A 21,083-nucleotide genomic window follows, 5' to 3' on the forward strand; every position below is an offset into this window, starting at 1 on the left:
CAGCAGCAGGCACAGCCAGCAAGAGGAGACAGGGCAGGGGACAGGCACAGCTGTCTCGGCCCCCCAGCAGACACCCCAGGGGACCAGCCCCTCGCCCTGGCCGTGCCTGGGGAAGGGGCCCAGGAGAGGCCCCAGGGCAGCGGCGCAGGACGCAGCCCCGCCGGGGCAGCAGCAGTGTCTAAGCAATGTCCGAGGGCCCTGGCCCAGAGCGGGGCCCCCCCTCTGCACCGGGAGGGTCCCCACAGAGGCCACGCCGTGGGTGGGGGTGCGCTGTCAGAGGACGCTCTCCTTGCAGGTCCCGCTGAGGCTCCGTGGGCGGCTGCGCTCCAGCTGGCGGGCGGACAGGAGCCGGCGCAGGGATGAGGTGGAGCTCAGGTCCCCGCAGCTCTGCAGGTGGATGCCTTCGTGGGGCCGCTCCGCTCCTGGCCAGGCGCTCCAGGGAACCTGCAACCCCGTGGGGACAGGCTGCAGCCGCGCAGCCGGCACCCCAGCCCATGGCACCCCTGCCCATGGCACCCCTGCCCGCGGCACCCCACGCTCACCCGCCCCGCGGGACAGCCCACGCTCCGGGGGCGGCCGGGCAGGCACGTGAGGCAGGACAGCAGGGGTGCCAAGGGATGGCGGAGGCGTGTGTCATGCATGTACGCTGTCATTAAGGATGGGCTCGTTCCTGGCAGGGCCTCCTGGGCTGCGCAAGGTCTCCAGCGTCCTGTAAGCCGAAGCTGGGACATCCCAGCAACTGCCTCCGGGCTGCAGTGACTCAGGGGCAAAGCCAAAGCCGTTGCGACACGCACGATTTTCCTGCTTGCAGCTACAGCGAGGGCCAAGGGGAAGGGGCCACCATGCCAAGAAGGGCTGGGCGAGGACAACGCCACAGGAGGGAGGCTCTGCCTGCAGCCCCTGCCTGCGGCGGGTGTGCCGACACCACAGGGTGCGTGGCAGGGGGATGGAGACCCCAGAAGGGCCAGCGTGACGGTGCTGATGGGGGCTGGAGAGTGGGAGAGGGTGTGGATGGGGCTCCCTTGGAAAGGGGAGCTGCCCCTGTCCCCTGGGCACCGCGGCTGCCGGAGCTCACCTGCTTGTGCCCCTGGGAGCTGTGCCCAGGCGCCTCCACGCCGGCAGCCGGGCTGCGCTTGGGTCGCTGCAGGAACCTGGCCACCAGCCCGCGGGTGCCCCGGCAGACCTTGAGGTCCCCCAGGGAGCGGGTTGTTGTCTTCGACAGCTGCTGCATCACCTTCTTGGAGGGCAGCAGCTTGCTCTTCCCTGCCAAGCCGGCCCGGAGCAGTGGGGGGGAGTCACAGTGCGAACGGCGGAGCAGGCAGGCCTCCGAGCACAGTCCTGCAGAGATGCCGCTGTTGGATGCTGGGACCCTGCTCCTGGTGGGACCCATCCCTGCAGCCCCTGGGGGTCCTGTCTCCCCTCCCCAGCCAGTAGGAACGGTACCACGGCGGGTCTCTGTCATCCCAGCCCCCCTGGGGTCAGTCCCAGCCCCAAAGGGCTGCAGAAGCACTCCCCCACCCTCCCCACTTCCCTGTATATCCCTGTACGTCCTGGTACTCTGACCTGTATCCGCAGAGGAGTTGGACACGGTGTCCTCCAGTGCTTTGGTATAAAGTAATTCCCTGAAATCTGCTGGGAGCAGAAAGAGCACACTCAGGCTTTGGCAGCGCCCGCACTGCTGTGCGGCCCACCAGCCCCGGCAGCACGACCCCCCCAGCATCTCCCTCCCAGCCCAGCACCCCCCGCCTGCTCCCCCCATTCCCCTGGGACAGCCGCCCACCTCAGATGGGCTCTAATCCCGCCAGGCCACAGAGAAACACAGCCAAAACCCATGGCACATCCCAGCTGCACCGGTCAGACACAGCCGCATGCACGTCCCCGCTCCGGCAGCCATTGCCACCTACCAGCATCACCGGCCGTCAGGACGCCGGGGTCACTGTGCGACCTCACGAGCAGACGCTGGCTCAGCCCTGGGGCTGGGGACGAGGGGCAGGAGGTCTCGCTGTTGCGCCGTGGGTGGCAGAGGTGCCCGGCGCCGGGCCCCGCGGGGCAGCCACCCCTGCGCCCCTGCAGCGAGCCCTTCTCCTTGAGCCGCACCTCGGGGAAGCAGGGGCCAACGCAGCGGGCCAGTCCCTCCAGGCGATTGCAGCTGTGGGTGACTGCCCCCCCCACCAAGATGCCGTCGTGGCCGGGCTCCGCTGTGGAGCAGGAGTAGGAGCGCTCCCCCCGCACCCGGGGCTGTGGCGTCTCCTCGAAGGGCCCCTGCAAGCCCAGCGTGGGGCTGCGCGCGTGGTGGCTGCACTGCACACAGTCCACGCTCAGGCAGTAGTCCGCGCGGCTGCGCTGGATGGAGCGGAAGAGGACGTAGTCCACGGAGCGCATGGAGCCCTGCAGCTCCAGCAGGCATGAGTCCTCTGAGGGGCTGCTGTCCCCGGGGATGTCCATGATCTCAGACATGATCAGGGACCCGCTGTCCATGGACACTGCAAGGAGCGGAGTGGGCGTGGGTGAAGAGCTGCCGGTTAGGGCTGGTCCTGCCATGGCCCCTCTCCCATCCCACTGATGCTCCTGGCCCGAGGCATGCCGACGGGGCACACTCACCTTCTCCGCTGAGCACGATGGAAGGCACGCGGTCGCAGGTGCAGGCGTGCGAGCCGTCTGTCAGCTGTGTGTCAAACAGGGTGGCCTGTGGGATGGTGCGGTCAGGGCACAGGCAGAGCAGGAGCCCAGCCCTGCCTAGCCACCCCCTGTCTGCAGTCCCCCGTCTCCCACCTGGCTGTCCCCCCGCAGCCCCATCACGGTCTCATAGGATGGGGGGAAGTCGGTTGGGTAGAGGGGCACGGGGCTGTCCATGGAGCCATTGTAAGTGATACTGCAGAAGCAAGAGCAGAAAAGCCACGTTGGGTGGGACGAGCCCTGCCTGGGGGCAAATGGGCCGCCCACTCCTGCGCCGCGGTGGCCCCACTGCCAGCCGGGTACCTCTGCGCATCAGTCTCGGAGCTGCAGGTGTACTCGGGCGGGTAGTAGGGGGGTGGTGGCACGGGGGGCACAAACTCCTCAAAGTCCATCATGCTCTGCAGAAAGGTGTCGGGGGGGGACGTGCATTCCAGCGTCATGGAGCTCGAGCGCTGGGGGACCAGCTGCAGGGAGAGGAGGGAGAGCTGGGACCCCCAGCCCAGAGATCCAGCAAGAGATGCATGTCCTGTGACTTAATCTGCACCCAGCTGGGGCCGGGTCCTGCCCTGGCACCCCTGGGCCCTACCAGCCTGGGAGCGCTGCTCCCCAGCCCCGTCTGCTCCTGGGCTGGGGCTGGGACTCACCACATGGACGATGTCGAGGGAGAAGATCTGGATGCAGCACACAACAGCAGAGAGCGTGCAGATGATGGTGGAGAAGATGGTCAAGCCGCAGACGCTGAAGAGGAGATCCTGGGGAGGAGCGGGACGAGTTGCAGATGCCCGCAGAGCGTGGCGGGACGTGCGGCTGCTCCCCGGGGAGTCCTTGCCCCCCTGGGTCCCCCACCTTGAGTGCCACGCGGATGCTCCGGCAGTCGGGGTTGGGGAACATGGTCAGCATCTCGCTCTGCTGGCTGCAGGAGGCAGGCAGAGGCTCCGAGTGGGCCTGGCAGCAGACACACGAGTCCCTCTCCTGGGGACAAGGAACACCGTAGGGACCTCTGGATGCCGTGCTCCCCCCCCGAGAGCCACTGGTGCGTCCAGCCACTAGACCCTGTGCTCCACAGCTGCCCGTGTCCCCAGAGCCCTGCAGCCAGAGACGAGCTGCGCTCAGCTGCCCGGGCACGCAGGGGCACCGCAGCAGCCCCCAGCCAGCCTCACCCTCTCGCAGGCCTCCAGGGACTTCACCAGCTGCGCGTTCTGGCAGGACAGGATGGACCCAGCGAGGCTCAGCATGACACCCAGCACCGACAGCAACGTGAAGAAGGTGATCTGCAGCAGGGAGGAGAGGGGCTGCCAGCTGGGCAGGGCTGCGGAGCAGGGAGCCAACGCACGTGGCTGCACATCTGGGGGTACGTGGGGCCGCTTGGTCCCCCCCGCGCTGCCCTCCCCAGCCTGGCCCCCTGTCTGCGGAGGGGTCAACTCCAAACACCTACCACCAGCGTGAGCGGCCGCTTCCAGGAGACGATGCCAACGAGACCAGACAGCGCCAGCTGCAGACACACAAGCCCGGGGATGAGGATGAGGAGGGGTCTCTGCCAGGCAGTGGGCCCCAGAGCAGCCCCCGCCCTTGGGCAGAGCCCCCCAAGCCCTGCGGGCCCAGAGCCGGCCCAGGAGCAGCCTCAGTGCCGCAAGCCTGGAGAAACTGCTGATTCAAGGCACCGGGGAGCCTGGGGACTGCGGGCAGCTCCATGCTGGGCAGTGAACCCGGGCTGGGATCTGTGTGTGCCATGGGGGCACAGTGGGGGACCCCAGGCCTTCCAGGGCCCTGCCCTCACCCCGTGTACAGCAGGCAGAGCATCCCGCCACTGGGCTCGGGAGCAGGGCAGGGCTGCCTGGTCCCCCGCCCTGCTGCCACTGCAGCACCCCACGCACCCCTCCCTGCCTGCGGCTGCACAAACTCACTCAGGGTTTGTCCAGAAGCGTGTCGCCTCAAGACGCATACCCCGGATAGCCCCCCTCGCTCTGGGGTCCCCGTCCCTCACCCCCGGGATTCTCCCACAATGCTCCGTGGCAGCCATGGGCACAGGGTGCGGGAGCAGCGGGGCTACACTCCCCTGGGACCGGCGGCAAATTGAGCATCCAGGGAGCCCCACGGACCCAGCAGAGCAGCTCTGTGCCAGACCCCTCCGACTGCTGCCCCAGCCCCAGACTCACCGAGAAGCCGGCCCAAGACGGGCAGGAGTGCCGGATCTTGGCGGAGGGTGTGATGGTGGCCGCCACCAGGCTGAAGGTGACGATCAGGACACCCAGGATCACTTGGATGAAGCCCAGCACCAGCAGGATCTGCAGCCAGGTCCGCTGGACGGGGAGGTGGGTGAGGCTGCGAGACGTGCGGCCGGTCAGCGAGCGGCTGGAGTCGCTGGGGGAGGGCATGGCTGGCCCGGGCGGCGAGCCGGGGCAACCGGCCCCCGAGCCCCGGGGCGACCGGCAGCACCGCGCCAGGACGGGGCCGGCCCGGGGGCAGCAGGAACGGACGCTCTGCGGGAACGGGCCGGGCTCCACCTTTCGCCTCCCCGAGGATGCTGACGGCGGCTCTTCCCTGCCCCCCCCCGCCCCGCGGGGCAGCGCCCACGCGGGACGCGGGGCCCCCAGAAGCTCCGCGGGGGTGTCCTGGGAACAGAACCGGCCTCAGCGGTACCTCCGCATCCCGGCCGGGGAGCGCGGCCCCGGGGCTTCCTCCTCTCTCGCCGTCCCTGCAGCGCCGGGCCCCCGCCGCGGGATCATGCCGCCCTGCGGAGCCCGAGAACCGCCGCCCGGGACGCGGGGCCCGGGCCAGGCCGCCGGCCCCCGGGGCAGCGCCGGGAGACGGGAGCCGCGGGCCGGGCAGCGGGCGAGGGTCCGGCCGCCGCCCGGGAGCATCCTCCGGGGGCAGCGGGCGCGGGGGCCGGGGCGCCCGGGGAGGCGGGGGAGTCCCGCTGCCGGGAGCCCCCCCCGGCCCCGGGCCGGCACCGGCGGGCGGCTACCGGCGGGCTCGGCGCCCCACGCCCCGCAGCCCCGGCCCGGCGCGGAGCGGCTGGCGGGGACGCCCGGGCGGGGAGATGCTGCGGGGAGCGCGGCCGAGCATCGCCCCCGCCGAGCCCCGGCGGCGGCCTCCGGGATCCCCGCTCCGCCGGGGCCGGTGGCCGCGGCAGGAGGCGGGCGGCAGAGCGGGCGCGGCCGAGGCGCAGGGCAGCTCCGGGCACCTCCCGCCGCCGCCCGCACCCCCGGCAGCTCGGGCCGCGCCCGCCCCGGGGCCGCCCCTGCGGCACGCCGGGAGCTGTAGTCCGGGCCCGCCCCAGCGGGAGGCCCCGGCGCTCCCGCCCGCTCCCCTCTGCAAGGCACGGAGGCGGCAGCACGCAGTGAAACTTCGTTTATTCCTTAAATAAAACCTGAAGGCGGCTCGGCCTCGGGCACAGCAACACGCAGGAGGCCGCGGCAGGAGCTGCCCCACGGGGGGGGGAACGGCCGCGGCCGGAGCAGGGACCACCGCCGGCGCCCACAGATGAAGGCACGGACCCTCTCGCCAGCCCAGGGGCAGCAGGGACAAACCCGGGAGCGTTGGAGAGGAGATGGGGCAAAGCAGAACTCGTGAGACTCATCCCAGCAGCATCAGGGCCCCCCCGGACCCCGGTACCTGGGAGGGGGGCCAGCGGGGACACGGGGCAGGTGTTGGGCAGCGTGTGCACAGTGCCTGGCTCAGCCCACAAGTAGGGGACAGAGGGCCCTGGGGAAGGGGCAGGCGCTGGATGAAGGGTGTGGGGGGAAGCGAGGGGGTTCTGGCCCCAGGCAGGCAGAGAAGGGGAAGGGAGACGCTGCTCCCCGCCTTGCTGGAGGCGAGGGGGTACCAGGAGCCCTCCTCCGTGCCCAGCCCAGCTTTACGGTTCACCGCATGCAGTGCTGGACGGCTGCAGCTGGGCACACAGGCTAAATGCAGGAAACCCCCCCCCAGCAGCACGGGCACCACTGCTGCCTGTCCCAGCCCCGCTCTCCTCCCTGCGCTGGGAGCAGGCACGGCTCAGCAACGGGGAGAGGGAGAGCACGGGGAAAGGGAGCAGAGTGGGGCTGCCTCTGAGCTCAGCACCCTGGGGACAGAGCCAGCCCCTCCCCACCGGAGCAAGCCCCTGGGGGAAGACAGTGACAATGTTCCGGGCAGAGAATGAGGTCCTGCATCAAAGGGAAGGCAGGCAAAAGCCTCGAGGGAAGAGCCAGCCCCTGTGCGCCCCGGGACTGGGCACACAGGGAACCCTTCGTGCCCCAGGGCATGCAAGTGGCATGGGCAGGTGGGGAGACAGGAGAGCCCTGGCACCGCAGGGAAGGTGAGCAGCCGCTTCGGTCCCTGTCACGCACCTGGAGGAGGCTCCTGGTGCCGGAGGGGAGGGCGATGACAGGCGCAGGGCTTGGCCATAGCACCTCCCATCCCGCTCCTTTCCCAGTCCACTGAGGGAAAGGGACCGGCGCAAACCAGAACAGCCTCCATCCGTGAGGAAAGGGGTTAGAGCAGCAGACGATTCAGGCACCAGCACTTCCAAGCTGGGATGAGGCAGCCTCTGACAGCTGATGCAGACACACGGGGATCCAATGAAAGTGCAACTTGGATTTCCTCTTCCTTAGAAAGAGCCCACGTGTGATGAGAAGCCAGGGCCCCCGCCCAGCTAGGGTGCCCGGAAGGCATTGGTGGCGGCACCCGCAGCAGCGTTGGCCGCCGCGGTGCGCACCGCCTGGTTGGAGAAGACCCCCGCAGCAAACTCCTCCTGCGCTTTCTGGAAGCTGGCGCCCGTCCGGCGGTACAGAGAGTGGATCTGGAAGAGAGCGGCAGGCTCAGGGTCAGCGCGCCAGCCCCGTTCCAGGCCCCCGATGAACAGAGCTGTGCCCTTGCGCCTGCCAAACCCACCCTCATCCTCCCAAAGGGGTGCTCCGGCCCTGAGGCTCGATCCAAACTCACCTTTTTCAGCATAATGATGCCCAACACAGCCACTGCTGTGAAGAACAAGGACACCAGAATCATCATCACAGCCACGGCTGTGTTCGTCCGCAGTGCTATCAGGCTCAATATCCAGCCGCTGCAAAACAAGAGGTGGTTTCCCACGGGTTCCCTCTTCCCCACCTGCCTCCCATTCCGGGGTGGCCAGGGCTCCCCAGGGTCAGCACAACGCGCACCTGAATCCCCAGTTTGGTATGCCAATCGCCTGCAGCACGTACACCACGTTCTGGGCAAAGAAGACGAAGAAGAAGACAAAGAAGTTGAACGAACTGTCACTCCTGGGAGAAAGAGACAGGTGAGGTTAGGCAATGGAAAACAATTCTCAAACCTTCCTCGAAGCGGGGGACGCAAGGAGAACACGCAGGCCCCAGAGGTGCAGCCACTGGTTAAGGGGCTTAAAGCAAGGAGAAATCTGAGGAAGAGGCATAAGGCAGCGCAGGGATCTCCAACAGCAAGGCCCACAGGAAAGCACATTCCTGTGACCTCTGAAGAGCCCCATCCAAAGCAAGATTTGGTCCTCAGCCAGAAGCTCAGCACAGAATCACCACATCCCCCAGACCCAAAGGCCACACAAGGAGCTAGGACACCATCGGTGCCGCACTCAGGGCGAGGGCCTGTTCTACTGAGCAGCCCAGTCTCCCCAGCTTCACGCACCAGCCTTGCGGCCATCCCACCCCGCCACTTTGCTGGCCGGGGAGCTCAAGCAGATACACACCTGAAAGCTTTGTACATCGGCCTATACCAGCAGACAAAGGAGCAGGGTGTGTAGAGGAGAGCCCAGAGAATGGAGAGGCCGAACCCAGAACCGGACGAGGGGTCCACACAGAACCAGGCCAGCGAGGACAAGAAGTTCAGGAAGAGAGCAATGGTGCTGGCTGAGAGAGGACATCGGTCAGGCAACGCAAGCAAGGTTCCCCCTGCCCCACCAAGGGCTCAGCCCCCTAGACCTGGGCACTGCGCATTAACTGTGACTTCTCCAGAGCAGCAGCGTTCACTCGCACGCAGAACGCTCATTCCTCTACCTCCTCCCAGGATCTGCCCTTAGCTTTCCCCCAGGGACTCACCCATCCAGAGGTAATACATGGTGGAAACGGTCTTCTGGAAGTCAGCAGGGATCTCCACAGGGATGTCTTGGTAGAAGCAAGGCTTCACCGGGCAGAAGGACGGCAACGGGGGCCAGTTGTTCAGCCTCGCTGCAGAGGGAAGGAGGCGAGAAGGAGAGAGCAGCAGTGCCCGTGCCGGGGGGGCCGAGGGGAAGGCGGCCGCCGTCCCTCCCCGGCCCCGCAGGCCACTCACTTGCAGCGCCGCCGAGGGCCGCGTTCTGCAGCTCCCTCTCCCGCCGGTCCAGCTCCTCCGCCTTCCGGTTCAGCTCCTCCTGCCGCTTCAGCAGCTCAGCAGTGGCGGCTGCCGCCGAGGCCTGCGGGGGGAGCGCAGGCCCTGGGGCTCCCGCCTGCTCCCCCGGCCCACCCCGCGGCGGCCGAGCGGCCGCCTCCCCGCCCCGGTACCTGCGTGCCGTAGGAGCCGTAGTTCCGGGGCTCCGTGGGGCTGGTTTTCCGCGGGGGCTGCGCGGCCGCCTGCGGCGGGGCCATGCCGGCCGATGGCAGGGGCGACGGAGCCGCCGACGGGGCCTGGTACGGCGGCGGCGGCTGCAGGAAGGAGAAGGGGGCGGTGAGGCGCCGCTCGCCGCGGGGAGGGCCCCGCCGCAGCCCGCCCGGCTCACCGCGCTGCTCTCGAAGGGGTTGTAGGCGTCCAGCGCCGCGCGCTCGGGACCGGGCCGGGGCTGCAGCGCCGCCGGGTCCTGCAAGAGACGGGGCCGGTGGGGACTGGGGCCGGTGGGGACTGGGGCGGGGCGGGGCCGGGCCGGGGCCGCCCCTGCCCCTCCCCCGGACGGGACGCACCTGGAAGGGGTTGTCGGGCAGCACCGCGGGGCCGCCGCGCTGGGCCATAGCGATGGCGGGACCGAGACCGGGGCCGGGGCCGGGGCCGGGACCGGGGCCGCCGCCGCCTCACTCCCCTCAGCCGCCGCCGCCCCGCCGCCGCCGATTGGCCGTCTCTCCGTGACGTCACCGACCCCGCCTGCCGCTCTGGGGAGCCCGACTGCAGGGGGTCTCTGCGCACGCGCGGCCGGAAGCGGGCACGTGATGCGGCCACATGTCCCGGGGTCACGTGCAGGCGCACTTCCCCCCGCCCAGCGCAGGGCGCGCCGGGAGCGCGTCCCCATGGCAACAGCGTCCCCATGGCAACGCCGGGCCGGGGCCGGGGCCGGGGCTCTCCGCCGCCCGGGCCCCGTCGCGTCCCCCCGCGTTCCCGGTGCCCCATCCCAGGGCCGGGCCCCCCTGTCCCCCCCGTTCCGGTCCCCCGCCCAGGGCCGGCTCCTCTCCCCAGCGATGGCTCCGGTCAGCCCGGCCTGCGGCGAGCGCAGGCCCCTCCTGCGGGTCCCCCTGAGGCCTCACGTCCAAACCCCTCGGCTGGGCTCCCGCCTCTTACCGGGGCGGCCGCGGTGCCGTTCGCCTCCGGCCGGCGTGGAACCCCCCAGGCTTTACCCTCGGGGAGGCCGGCAGGGCTGCAGCGGAGCAGCTGTTTCAGGAGCCCACCCGAACCAGCCGTGCAGCAGACTCCATGGAAAGAAAACAGGGAAGAATTTGCGGCACGACAAGCAGCTTGGGGAATTTAATTTTTCTGTCTCCTGGACCAGTTATTTATAGGGATCCCTGATGCCATCAACTGCCAGCTGCATGTGGACAGCATACGGACGCTCCCTCCCAAACAGGGATTCCTCAGCCTCCTGAGCGAGCACAGGACACCCAGCTGTACCTGCCTCGAGTTCCCGCCCCAGCTCTCAGTGCTTCGCAGGAACTGCACCTCTCTGCTAAAAACACTCTTTAGCATCTGAACACAGACTTACAAAGTTACACACAAATCTGTGAACTCCCACTTCAACCCAGACAGCCGGCACTTTGAGCTGTGCTTTCCAATGGGAAAGTAAAAGCTGTGGATTCAGGTTTTGGACATTGGTGGGGATTTGGGTTTTTTTTTTTAAAGTCTGAGACAGACTGCAGGTGTTATTTGGTCAATCTAATTCTCCTCCATACTCACCCAGGGCTGGCTACCCGCGCAGCAGGACACGGTCTTCCCCTGCTTTCGCTCCCTGGCGACACATCACCCGCTGGCTGCTGCCAGCCAGGCGACCACAGGTGGCAGATGAAAGCTTCCAGCCCAAGCTCTTGAAATTAGGATCACAAGCTCATGAAGATGATTCAATGTCACCCCTCCTGAGACTCTCCCACACTAACTCCGGGTGAAGCCAGACTTTTCCTTTATCCCTCTGCGTGATGACAGTCCGCCAGAGCCCAGCCACAGTCTGCCACAGGTGGTGCCATGGCAAAGCGATAAGCTCCTGCAGAACAGACCATGAGCATGTCTGCTCTGTTACCGACACCACGCCAGTGAGACTCTCCCAGACACGCTGGCAAGGCATCTACACAGAGCTGCCATCAGGTCTGAAACATCCCCAGCAATTCCCATGGAAAAGCCCAAGCCAAGGCCCCAGCCTTGCTGCAGAGCTGGTAAGAGCCAAGAAGGCACAGACTTGGGAGTGGTGCAGGTGGATGGAGCTCGCTTCATTACCAAAGGTCCCTGCACCATGAAGTACCTTTCACCCCACAACAAGAGGATGTGCCTGCCTTCCCTCCGCAGGGTGCAGTATACAGCCGCTGCGCACCAGGAGCACAACCAAGCAGCAGAACAGCCCCAAGAGGGGCTGCTGCTGGTCCAAACCCAGACCAGGTGGTTTATTCACTTCATATTTATTTTTCACAAAGACTGTACAAAATTCTTATAAAACTCTGGTGTGGGGATGGGCTATGACATTGATCCAAAAAATAATTCCCATGCAGTCCCACCAGTTTCATAACTTACAAGGAAACAGATAAGCTACAGAGAGCTGTGAGTCCTGGAGTATTTACAGCAAGGAGGGCAGGAGAGAACAGGAGACAAAGCAACACGTGAACAGAGGTATTTACAATATGGACATACAGGCCCCCTCGCCTCACAATAATGGCAGCAGCAACAGCAGGAGGTCAGGCCTGTGGTGCTCAGAGGCCAATATAGAATATGGGCTATTTACAGTATCTCACATATTAACAGCTTTACAAACATGTCCAGGGAGTTCTTCTCATGTATAAAAAAAAAGCACCAAGTGTCTGAATAGAAATCACACAGGCCTCCACGGGGGCTAGAATCTGAGGGCAGGCTGGCACCTGTGGCGTCACCGGCTGATGTCTCTGCTAGAGTCCCACATTTTTGTGCTCGGCTCCATCTCCAACATGTCAAAGAAGGGGTGCTTGAGGGCTTCGGCCAGGGTGATGCGCTTGGACGGCTCGTACTCCAGCATGCTCTCAATGAGGTCGAAAAGGCGGTGATGGTCCTCAGCCTCAGAGGTCAGGTATCGCTGGGGAGATGGAGGGGAGAGGTTAGGGCCAAGGACGCTGCACCCTCTCCCATCACAGTACTTTCCCTGGGCTGAACGGCTAAGCTGGGCAAAGACCGGTTTGTCCAGACCATCACTCCTCCTAGACCTGAACTCTGGGCTGCTTTACCAAGCATGGAACTGCCAAGCTTTCCCCACCCCGCCATCTTTCCCAGGCACTTCCTGAGGTCTCTGTGCCCTCCTCCTCCTCCACTCCAGATTAAGCTCAGGTTGATGCAGTCTTCCTAGTTTATGTCTGGGAAAGCCAAGGCTCCTCGGGAAGACACTGGTCTGACCCTTTCATTGGCCCAACCTTGCCCACAGGAAGAATCTTCACAACTGGGGCAGGCACTCTAAGACTCTGCAATGAGAAAAGGATAAAGCAACCGGATGCTCCTGCCCACCCCGCCTTACCCGCAGCGGCTTGCAGTTTTCCCTAACATAGCGGCCAGCAGAGGTGTTCTCGTCCCAGTCCAGACGGCCATGGTAGAAATATTTCTGTTTCCTGTCAGAGTAAGAGGTGGGAACAGGTTACACCCAAGCACAAAATGTCTTGCAGCAACAGCAACGTGCCAGCCCTGGCAGTGCATGGTGCTCAGGACACTGCAGCAGCATGGACAACTGGCTCAGCAGGCAACTTCAAAGCTCGATCCCTCAGAGAGAACCACTACATGGGAAGCAGGAGAGAGCTGGCAAGCCTGCGGTGCCCTGCCGGCCTTGCTCACCTTGTTTTCCGGATCATCCGAGAAGGAATTGGCCCCAAGATCCTCTCCATCATGGCCAGGTGCTCCCGGTTGTCATGTGTCTGAGAGAGATAAACGTAAAGGGAAGGCATGGAACAGATTCCAGTTGTTCTACCTCCAGCCCTGGGTGTTCCTCCCCAGTTCAGAACCCCTTGCTGGGCAACACCTCAGTCGTCTCTACAAGACTGCCGTGATGGAGGGAACCCCATCAGTCCCAGAGGCTCCTGGCTGTACTGGGCAACAGCCAGCATCCTCTTTCATCACTTGTGAGGTAGCCATACAGCATACAGTTCTCACCTGAAACAGGGTGAAACCCACATAATACTCAAAGATGATGCAGCCAATGCTCCACACATCACAGGGCTGGCTCCAGCCAAGCTCTAAAAAACAATGTTTTTTAAATAAAAGATCCAGTTATGGCCTAAGATCCCAAATCCCTCTCCCTCGCCCTTTTAAAAACAAATAAACAACTGGAAAAACAATTCCCATTCCAGCCAGGCTCCCGATACGCTGGTGGCAATTGCTCCCAGCCGGTAGCAATGCCGAAACACCAACTTGTAAGTTGCTGACCCTCCCAGAAAACAGAGTAGAGCATGTTACATAAAGCACTTCTCATCTCCCAGGGTAAACCCCAGACAGCTACTGAATGACGTGGAAGCAAAATGCTCCTTAATCCAGCAGGCAGCACCCAGTGCCCTTGAGGTGAACGCCCGCCTCTGTGGGAACGACCAAGCGGTACCTACCCAGAATGACTTCCGGGGCCCGGTAATGCCTGGTAGAGACAATCGTGCTGTGATGCTCGTGATCAAACGTGGCACTGCCGAAGTCCACCACTCTGATGCCTGTGCTCTTCACGCTCCGCTCATCCCGCTTCTTCACGAGAGAGAGTGGTATCAGTTACTCGGGAGTTTCGAGATGCAGACTTAGCCCCTTCCTTACACAGCGGAGGCTTTGCCACAGGGCACCATGGGAGGGGAAGGCTTCGGAGGGTATGTTGGTGCTAGCACAGCCCCCAAACAAACTCTCACCATCAAGCAGGTAAGCCTGCAGTCCCTATGGCTCACTTACAGACTGCACAGGCTGTTCATGCAGGATATAGGCCCTGAACAAGTGCATGAACATTGTTGGTCAACCCTGTGTCTCCTGGGGCCATGTTCCGACTCCTCCCACCTGCTGATAAGGTCAGGGACACCAAGAACCCAAGAGAAGACCTCTAACACAAGGCAGTGCTGTTACCTTTTCCAGGTTATAGGAGAGTTCGTAGTCAGAGTTCACGAAGAGGATGTTCTCTGGCTTGAGGTCAGTGTGAGTGAGTTTATTGTCATGCAGAACTGAGGAAGCAAAGAGAGTCGGGGTGATGGAACAGAAGCTGAGAGAGGCATGATTAATTCAGTTTGCTCATACTGGCACCAGTTTAGCCCACATTTAGAACTGGGTGTGAACAGTCAGGCTAGCCCAGGCCAAGATGCTTCGGCAGAAGCACAAAGATTTATCATATCGATCACCAGAACGCGTGTGTGGAGGTGGATGCTGAAGTGCCCCGAGCTACTGCCAGCCCACATGCATCAGAGAACAATACAATCAGGAAAAGAAAAAGGATTCGTTCCAAGCACGCATTCACCGCTGGAGGGGCAGGAAGGCTCAGTCTCAGAACTGGCACAGCAGCACCGCAGCAAAAACTCGCTGCTTTGGGCCACCAGTTGCGGAACTGGCACAGACATTGGGAGCTTCACAGCTCCCCAGGTCAGTCAAGGACCAGCGGAGAGAAGAGCAGTGAACACTTACATTTCACGGCCTGGCACACCTGGTAGGCCATGTGCCGTACTTGGTGGATGGGGTAAGGCAGATAGTTGTTGTCCTTCAGGAAATCAAAGGTGCTGAGCCCCAGCAGTTCGAAGGAGATGCACATGTGGCCGTGGTAGTCAAACCAGTCAAACATCCTGACACAAAGACTGAGAGAAAAAATTCTGATTCAGGACAAATCTGCATGCACCACTCAGCTAAGTTATCCCTGCCCCAGGCTCCTCCTCTCCTTGCTCAGTCCGTATCCCACAGCAAGCCCATATGCCTCCAAAAACTAGCTACAGCCGAATTCAGTCACGCAACATCAAGTACTCTCTCATCCCATCCCTGCAACTGCGCTAAGGCAATAACGCCAAAAGCACACTCACTTCGTGTTCTCAGGATCCTTCTCGTTGATTTTCTCCAGCACGTTAATTTCCAGTCGAGCAGCCTCTTTGTATTTCTCTACATTTTTAATGATTTTGAGAGCGACACGTGCACCACCCCTGGGGAGAAACAGGAAGAAAGTGCAAGATCACCCCTGAGCTGGGTCAGCCTGTGCCCTGCAAGAAGGGCTTTCTGATCCAGCCTTCTCCTGTGGTTGTGCAGCACAGCCTTCTGCCACCCGTGCTCAAGCCAGAAGTGGCCATTATCAAGGGGTGCCTGCCAAAGCAGGGCCTTTTCCCTCCCTGCAAACAGCCCCAAGGCTCCCCTGGCCCCTCTCCAACACACGGGCGACCCAAGAGGGCGAGTGCCCAGACCAGCAGAGGAACACCGCAAAACCGAGAGACTCATTTTCGCCCCCAGACTCCCATGTTAAGCACAAAAGGCCCTGTCACCAGCTGTGGTCTCTCTTTTTCCCTCACCACCATGTCCCTCCCTGTCCCAGGAGCAGACGTACCTCCGGTGATCGATGCACTGCACCACCCTGCCGAACGTGCCTTCCCCTAAGGTGCTAATAATCTCATCTGGGAGGGAGAGAAAGAGAGGAAGGTAGATGAGAGAGTGAGCATGACCTGGATGCAGCGCATACACAAGGCAGAGGAGAATGCATTGCAACACCTAACCTGCACACAGCTTGAGAGACCGGAGCAGCGGAAGGCTGACACCGGCTGCACAAGGCAACTGCCCTAGTTCCCTGGCACTTCAGTAACAATACAAAATATAAACGTAGCTTTAACAAAAGGGGAAGGAAAAGGAGAGGGTTTCTCTTTAATAAACAATGAAAATAAAATGAAACAGAAAGATAAGACAGATCTGCGACTGCGATGGGAGCTTAACTAGAGAGCTAAATTATGTTACGATTTGGCTGTACATCTTTCTTGTAGCCAGTCGCCGACGCGATAGATCAGATGCCCCTCGTCGTCGTCCTCCACACTCTTGGCCCTTCTGCTGCTCTGTCGACTCCGCTGCTGGCCCAGGCAGACAGGGAATTCATCATTCACCAATCAGATTTTCAAACCAGCGCAGCAGCCAGCGTCACGCATTGGTTGGTTTGGAAATTCACATGGTTGTTTGAGGAGGGGTTGCAGGAGGAGATTCCCAGCCAATTCATACGGCACAGAGGAATATATAACGATAGGGATATTGCAAGGGAACATGTCAAGATACAACACACTAGCTCAGAAAAGAAAAAAACAGTTTGCTTTTCGTTGTAGCAAAAAAAAAAAAAAAAGAAAAAAAAGAAAAAAAAAAAAGAACCTACAAACAGCCCCACCCGAACCAGTGTGAGAGCAGAGACGGTCAGAACAAGGGCTAGCGGAGGGGCAGTGGAAGGGGCCAGCTGCTCTCGCTCCTAGGGGGGCTCGGAGAGGAACGGCACTGGCCTTCGAGTCCTGGATAATGCCAAGAGAGCACGCCGAAGCACAACGCTGCAGCCGGGCACTCAGTGGCCGCGGGGAGAGACTCGCTGCAGCCCCACAGCAGCCACTGAGGAAAGGCAGCAGAAGGCAGGTGCTGGGAAGTCCTGCACAAGCAAAGGGCCAGGCTGCCCCACACAGGCACTCCCCATCCCGTTCCAACAACCACCCACATAGCTTCCCCCAGCCCCAACACTCAGGAAAAGATGAATTCAGAGATTTCAGAAGCAACTCTCGGTACAACGATCCATCCAAAACCAGAGAGAATTTACGAGTGACTGCCTGGGGGAAGACGTGACACTTCTTCCTAGACCCTCCCCCGAAGAAGCTGATCCTGGAAGGACTAACTTCCAGGAGAGAAGCAGAGGCCCAACAGGGAATAGGGACAGCCTGGGATGAGCCAGATAAGAGGTTTATGCCAGAGAAGAGAAAAATCCTGCCTTCAGTTCTTCAGCTAAGTATCCCCACACCTGGGAGCAACCGGCCAGCAAACTTGGGACCCAAATCCAGCCCACAATCCCATCCCTGGACATACAGCCAGAACAGACCAGACAACACTGAGAGCTCCACACACAGAGCAGAGAACGTGTCTGGGGTCTAACAGAAGTGGAAGGTGAACAGCAGAACAGACAAGAAGAGAAAGCCAGGGACACTGCTGGGAAGAGCCTGTGATGGTTGCTGCCTCCACCTGAATTGACCGGTCCACAAGCTCTGCTCCTTTGCAAAGCCCCTCGCACGACATCCCCCAGCAGCTGGGCCCACCCAGAAGGATCCTGCTCTGACGCAGGACCTAACCCTCTGAGACAAGGGGCTTCCTGCCACAGAACACAGGCCCGAACCGGGGACCACGGGGACCAAGCTGCCTGTCGCAGGCAGACCGAGCTCTCTGGGACCAGGATCAGCTGAACGTTCTGTACAAACCTTGCACAAAAGACTGCTTGGCTGGGGTTCCTAGACAGCTCTTAATGAGCATCACCGAACAAAAGCAGCGCTCTGCAGGGATAAAGGAGCTGAGGACTGCAGCACCACCCCCGGGGGACACGCCAGCCTCGCAAGGCACGCCTGTCCTCCTCCCACCTCCGAGCGGGCAACACTGAGAGAGGGTCTGAGCTGCCTGTGCCCAGCTGGCACAGGGCAGCCACTGCTGAGGCGCATCAGGATGGTGGACAGGAACTGCTGTCTGCATCAAAGGCTTTCTACGCATTTCTCAAGCTGAGTCCGAGAGAGCGTTAGAAAGTGAGTTTTCTACTTACCCAGCTCGCCACCTGGGAGAGAAAGGTTACAGGGGAGGCCCAGCACAGCAGGATACTCACCGATGAGGAGCGACTAAAGGACCGGCTGCGGCGCCGCCTCCGCCTGTGCTTACGCCGGCTGCTTTTGCAGCTCCGGTAGCTGCCCTCGCGGTCCCGGGAGCGTCGGTACTCATAGGAGTGACGGTACTCGGGTTCATAGTAGGCTTCCCCTCGCTCACGGCTGTAATCGTTCCGCCGGTAGCTGTCACAGTAACGCCGGTCGTAGGCCCTCCTGTCTGCTGAGTGGTCGTCGTAGCTGGGGAGGGGAAGCAAGCCGAGGGAATTCGATTACGAACACTGCCCGTGAAGTTACAGCTCAGAGCACATGAGAGACAGGGCCCAGGCCACCCAGAAGCTGGGCTGACCACAGCGGCCTCCAGCCGAGCTGGAGAAACACCGCAGGGTTCGAGGTCCCGCCTCGTCCTTGCAGACTCACCTCCTGGATCGAACATGGTAACTGTCTTCCCGACGGTGCCGACGGTCACGCTCGCTGCTGCTCGATCGCGACCGTGTCCGCCGTCTCTTGTGTTTGCGACTTCTGTAGCGCTCATGATAGCTGCCTCGGCTGCTGCGCTCCGACGAGCGGTACCTTCTTGAGTGAGGCATCTACAGGGACAAGAGACGGTGATGACTTTGTGAGGCAATTGCCAGGGAGAGAAACCAGTGCAGATTGGCAGTGGCCTAGGAGCTGCTAGGGCAAGGAGGGGGGGCAGCAATCAGCAGCATGGCCGAGTGTGCAGGTGGAGGTTGAGAGGGAGGGGACAAACTTCTGAGAGATTCCAGAACCCTGTACGAGAGAGGATGCAACCACCCACACTGGCTCTGCTTGCCGCGGTTCTGTTTTCCAGGTGACTTTCCCCTCTTCATGCCCATCTCTACCAGTCACAGCTCCAGGAGCTGCATTTGCACCTTTGAGGCTTCCACCTTCTCTCTTTAAACTAACGTGCTCCCTGGGAAGGAGAGAAGCACCACCAAAGAAAACTGAAAGAGGGTGAAACAAAGCTCAGGATGTCACCGGTGCTCAGCCCAAAGTCCTTACACACCACTGAGCGGGTGTTGGTCTCTTCTCCCAAGTAGTTAGCGATAGGACAAGAGGAAATGGCCTCAAGCTGCGCCAGGGGAGGTTTAGATTGGATATTAGGAAAAATTTCTTCATGGAAAGAGTGGCCAAGCATTGGAACAGGCGGCCCAGAGAGGTGGGGGAGTCACCATCCCTGGAGGGGTTCAAAAAACAGGCAGAGGTGGCACTTGGGGACATGGTTTAGTGGGCATGGGGGTGTTAGGTTGATGGTTGGACTGATGATCTTAGAGATCCTTTCCAATCTTACTGATTCCTAGTTTTTACTTTCATTAAAAAATAATCCAGCCACCAAGCCAGGAAACATGAAATTACTACTCTCCCCTTAACTGGTTTAGTGGTGGACTTGGTCGTGTTAGGTTATGGTTGGACTGGATGATCTTAAAGGTCTTTGCCAACCTAAACGATTCTATGATTCTATTACTGGAGACACCCAAGCAGGCAGCTCATGAAGAGATGTCTCTGGTTTACTGCCAAGCAAGAGACATCTACACTCCCCACTGCAAGCAGGGAGGGCTCTACAGCATCCAGGGAGCAAAACCACCCTTTCCACGTACAGAGGCGCTAAGGAAGCCTTGTAGACCCTACCTCAGAGGGAAGAAGTGCTCACCTCTACCTCTCTGGTGGGACGTGAGAGTCAAGAACGAAGGAGAAAATCCCTCGGTGAGATGGCACACCGGGTCCCAACCCTGAAGTGCTAGTTCGCAGGATCCCGCTCCCATCGCCAGACCTCACTCCACAACTCTAAGACATTCCCTGCACGTATTTTGGTTCCAAAGCATCAAGCACCTCAATCTGCCTCGCCTCCACAGGCCAGAAGCTGGAGCTCCCTGTGTCCACAGGCCTCCCACTGGTGATTATTTTCCCCCAAAAAGGTACCCTGACGCACCGGGCTGCCCTCCCACACCCAGCCCTACGCTGACGTTACAGGCAGGGCTTCCAAAAGGCAAAACCGCCCCCGGTGATGCTGTGTCCCGGGGGCACGGCCTCGTTATACCCCAGCAAGCTTCACCCGCCAGAGCCAGGCCGGGCTCGGTGGGGCCGCTCACGGTTCCCCCCGGTTCGGCGGCTCCGCAGCCAGGTCCCGCTGTGCCCCCGGCGGGCACCGAGTGCGGGCCCGGGGCCCGGTCTCCAGCCGCTCGCTAAAGGCAGGGTGCGAAGGCGACGCTGGCGGCCCGCCAAGGCCGGGCACCCTCTTTACGGGCAGGCGAAGCCAGCACCGGGGCGTTTCGCAGCAGGTCTGGAACCGGTTTGGGGACGATGATGGCGGCCGCGCTCGCTGCCCTGCTCCGCTGCCGCCGGGCGGAGCCTCCACCCCGCACGGGGCCGCGCCGAGCGCCAAAAGCGGAAGCGCCCGGGGCCCGGCCACCGAAGCGAGGGTCGGGGCCCGACCACCGGGAGAGACCGGGGCCGCGGGAAGGGGCGGCGGGTGGGGAACCTCCCGCCCCGGTGCCCCAGGGCCCGGCCGCGGCCTCCTCGGCCCATCCGGCCCGGCCGGCCCCGCCAGCGCCTCCCCCGGAAACGCCCGGGCCGCCGGGCTGCGGCCGCGGCCCCGCCAGGAGCCGCCGGCCCGGGCCTGCCCCGCACGGCCCCGGGCCGCCCCCGCCAGCCACGGAGGCCGCGGCCTACGCCTACCCCCGCCCCGCCCCGCCGCGCCCCGCGCCGCACCGTCCTCGCAGCCAGCCCGGTGCGCTTGTCCCACAGGAAATCCGTGATGGCGGCCGTGGGCCCCCGGGAGTCCCGGGCCCCGCTCCAGCTGCTCCGGCTCCGCCGCTCGCTGCCGCCGCGCCGCGCCCCGCCGCGCCGCCGATCCGGGTCCCCGCCAGGCCGCGCGCAGCTCGCCGCGGCGTCGCGCACGCACGCACCACGCACGCACGCACGCACGCACGCACGCGCTGCGTCACACGGCGGGGCGGGGCCGGGGGCGGGGCGGGGGCGGGGCGCGGCGCCGGCCGTCGCCCTCGGAGCCCCGCCCACCCCGCCCCGCCCCGCCCCGCCCGCCGCGGGGTCCCGCGCCGCCGCCGCCGCCGCCGCCGCCGCCGCCCGGGCCTCGCTGCTGGGCGCGCCGCCGCTCCGGTGCCGCCGGCGCCTCCCCGCTGGCGGCGGGGCCCGGCCGCCGCGCCCGCGCCAGGCCGAGCGCAACAGGCGGGCGCCGGCGGAGCTGCGGGCGCCGGCGAGCGAGCGCGGCCGGTGACCGAGAGGCCGGGGGCGGCGAGCGAGCGC

General features: G+C 63.1%; 3 protein-coding genes across 6 annotated transcripts; all 3 read right to left on the reverse strand.

Annotated features, from left to right (window-relative positions):
- Window positions 1-273: 273 nt before the first annotated feature.
- On the reverse strand, window positions 274-5,051 carry ENTREP3 (endosomal transmembrane epsin interactor 3). Its single transcript, XM_075724428.1, has 12 exons — window positions 4,833-5,051; window positions 4,112-4,168; window positions 3,837-3,947; window positions 3,523-3,648; window positions 3,321-3,428; window positions 2,980-3,140; window positions 2,773-2,872; window positions 2,602-2,686; window positions 1,905-2,483; window positions 1,564-1,632; window positions 1,076-1,338; window positions 274-444 (listed from the first exon to the last, which is right to left on the reverse strand). Exons 1-12 carry the CDS (start codon window positions 5,049-5,051, stop codon window positions 274-276), a joined length of 2,049 nt encoding a protein of 682 aa, XP_075580543.1.
- A 2,258-nt stretch (window positions 5,052-7,309) lies between these two features.
- SCAMP3 (secretory carrier membrane protein 3) lies at window positions 7,310-9,584 on the reverse strand. The gene is made up of 9 exons (XM_075724436.1): window positions 9,537-9,584; window positions 9,359-9,436; window positions 9,144-9,284; window positions 8,935-9,055; window positions 8,703-8,831; window positions 8,354-8,513; window positions 7,815-7,916; window positions 7,600-7,717; window positions 7,310-7,456 (listed from the first exon to the last, which is right to left on the reverse strand). The coding sequence occupies exons 1-9, from the start codon at window positions 9,582-9,584 to the stop codon at window positions 7,310-7,312; spliced, it is 1,044 nt and encodes a 347-aa protein (XP_075580551.1).
- Window positions 9,585-11,434: 1,850 nt separating this feature from the next.
- Window positions 11,435-20,598, reverse strand: CLK2 (CDC like kinase 2). 4 transcript variants are annotated; one of them, XM_075724431.1, is made up of 13 exons: window positions 20,529-20,598; window positions 18,219-18,388; window positions 17,804-18,038; window positions 15,947-16,043; window positions 15,533-15,599; window positions 15,021-15,137; window positions 14,635-14,801; window positions 14,086-14,180; window positions 13,593-13,722; window positions 13,147-13,229; window positions 12,832-12,911; window positions 12,521-12,611; window positions 11,435-12,088 (listed from the first exon to the last, which is right to left on the reverse strand). In XM_075724431.1, exons 2-13 carry the CDS (start codon window positions 18,386-18,388, stop codon window positions 11,906-11,908), a joined length of 1,515 nt encoding a protein of 504 aa, XP_075580546.1. In that variant the 5' UTR covers window positions 20,529-20,598; the 3' UTR covers window positions 11,435-11,905. The 4 variants fall into 4 exon arrangements, with proteins under 4 accessions (XP_075580546.1, XP_075580547.1, XP_075580545.1 ...); XM_075724432.1 differs by lacking the exon at window positions 20,529-20,598 and adding an exon at window positions 19,471-19,836 and having other exon boundaries at window positions 15,947-16,040; XM_075724430.1 differs by lacking the exon at window positions 20,529-20,598 and adding an exon at window positions 19,471-19,836.
- Window positions 20,599-21,083: the final 485 nt, after the last annotated feature.

This window comes from Pelecanus crispus, chromosome 22, assembly GCF_030463565.1.
Source record: "Pelecanus crispus isolate bPelCri1 chromosome 22, bPelCri1.pri, whole genome shotgun sequence".
NCBI classification, from domain to species: Eukaryota; Metazoa; Chordata; class Aves; order Pelecaniformes; family Pelecanidae; genus Pelecanus; species Pelecanus crispus.

Excerpts from the sequence above, each read along its gene's own strand:
- ENTREP3 (XM_075724428.1), bottom strand. The coding sequence starts at position 5,051 with ATGCCCTCCCCCAGCGACTCCAGCCGCTCGCTGACCGGCCGCACGTCT. Across the intron at positions 3,141-3,320 it reads CCCTCGACATCGTCCATGTG|CTGGTCCCCCAGCGCTCGAG; the intron begins GTGAGTCCCAGC and ends CTCTCCCTGCAG. Across the intron at positions 1,633-1,904 it reads CCTGACGGCCGGTGATGCTG|CAGATTTCAGGGAATTACTT; the intron begins GTAGGTGGCAAT and ends TTCTGCTCCCAG.
- SCAMP3 (XM_075724436.1), bottom strand. The coding sequence starts at position 9,584 with ATGGCCCAGCGCGGCGGCCCCGCGGTGCTGCCCGACAACCCCTTCCAG. Across the intron at positions 9,437-9,536 it reads TGCCCGACAACCCCTTCCAG|GACCCGGCGGCGCTGCAGCC; the intron begins GTGCGTCCCGTC and ends CGTCTCTTGCAG. Across the intron at positions 7,917-8,353 it reads CCGATGTACAAAGCTTTCAG|GAGTGACAGTTCGTTCAACT; the intron begins GTGTGTATCTGC and ends TCTTTCTCCCAG.
- CLK2 (XM_075724431.1), bottom strand. The coding sequence starts at position 18,388 with ATGCCTCACTCAAGAAGGTACCGCTCGTCGGAGCGCAGCAGCCGAGGC. Across the intron at positions 13,230-13,592 it reads GGCCCCGGAAGTCATTCTGG|AGCTTGGCTGGAGCCAGCCC; the intron begins GTAGGTACCGCT and ends ATTGTTTTTTAG. Across the intron at positions 12,912-13,146 it reads TGGGTTTCACCCTGTTTCAG|ACACATGACAACCGGGAGCA; the intron begins GTGAGAACTGTA and ends TATCTCTCTCAG.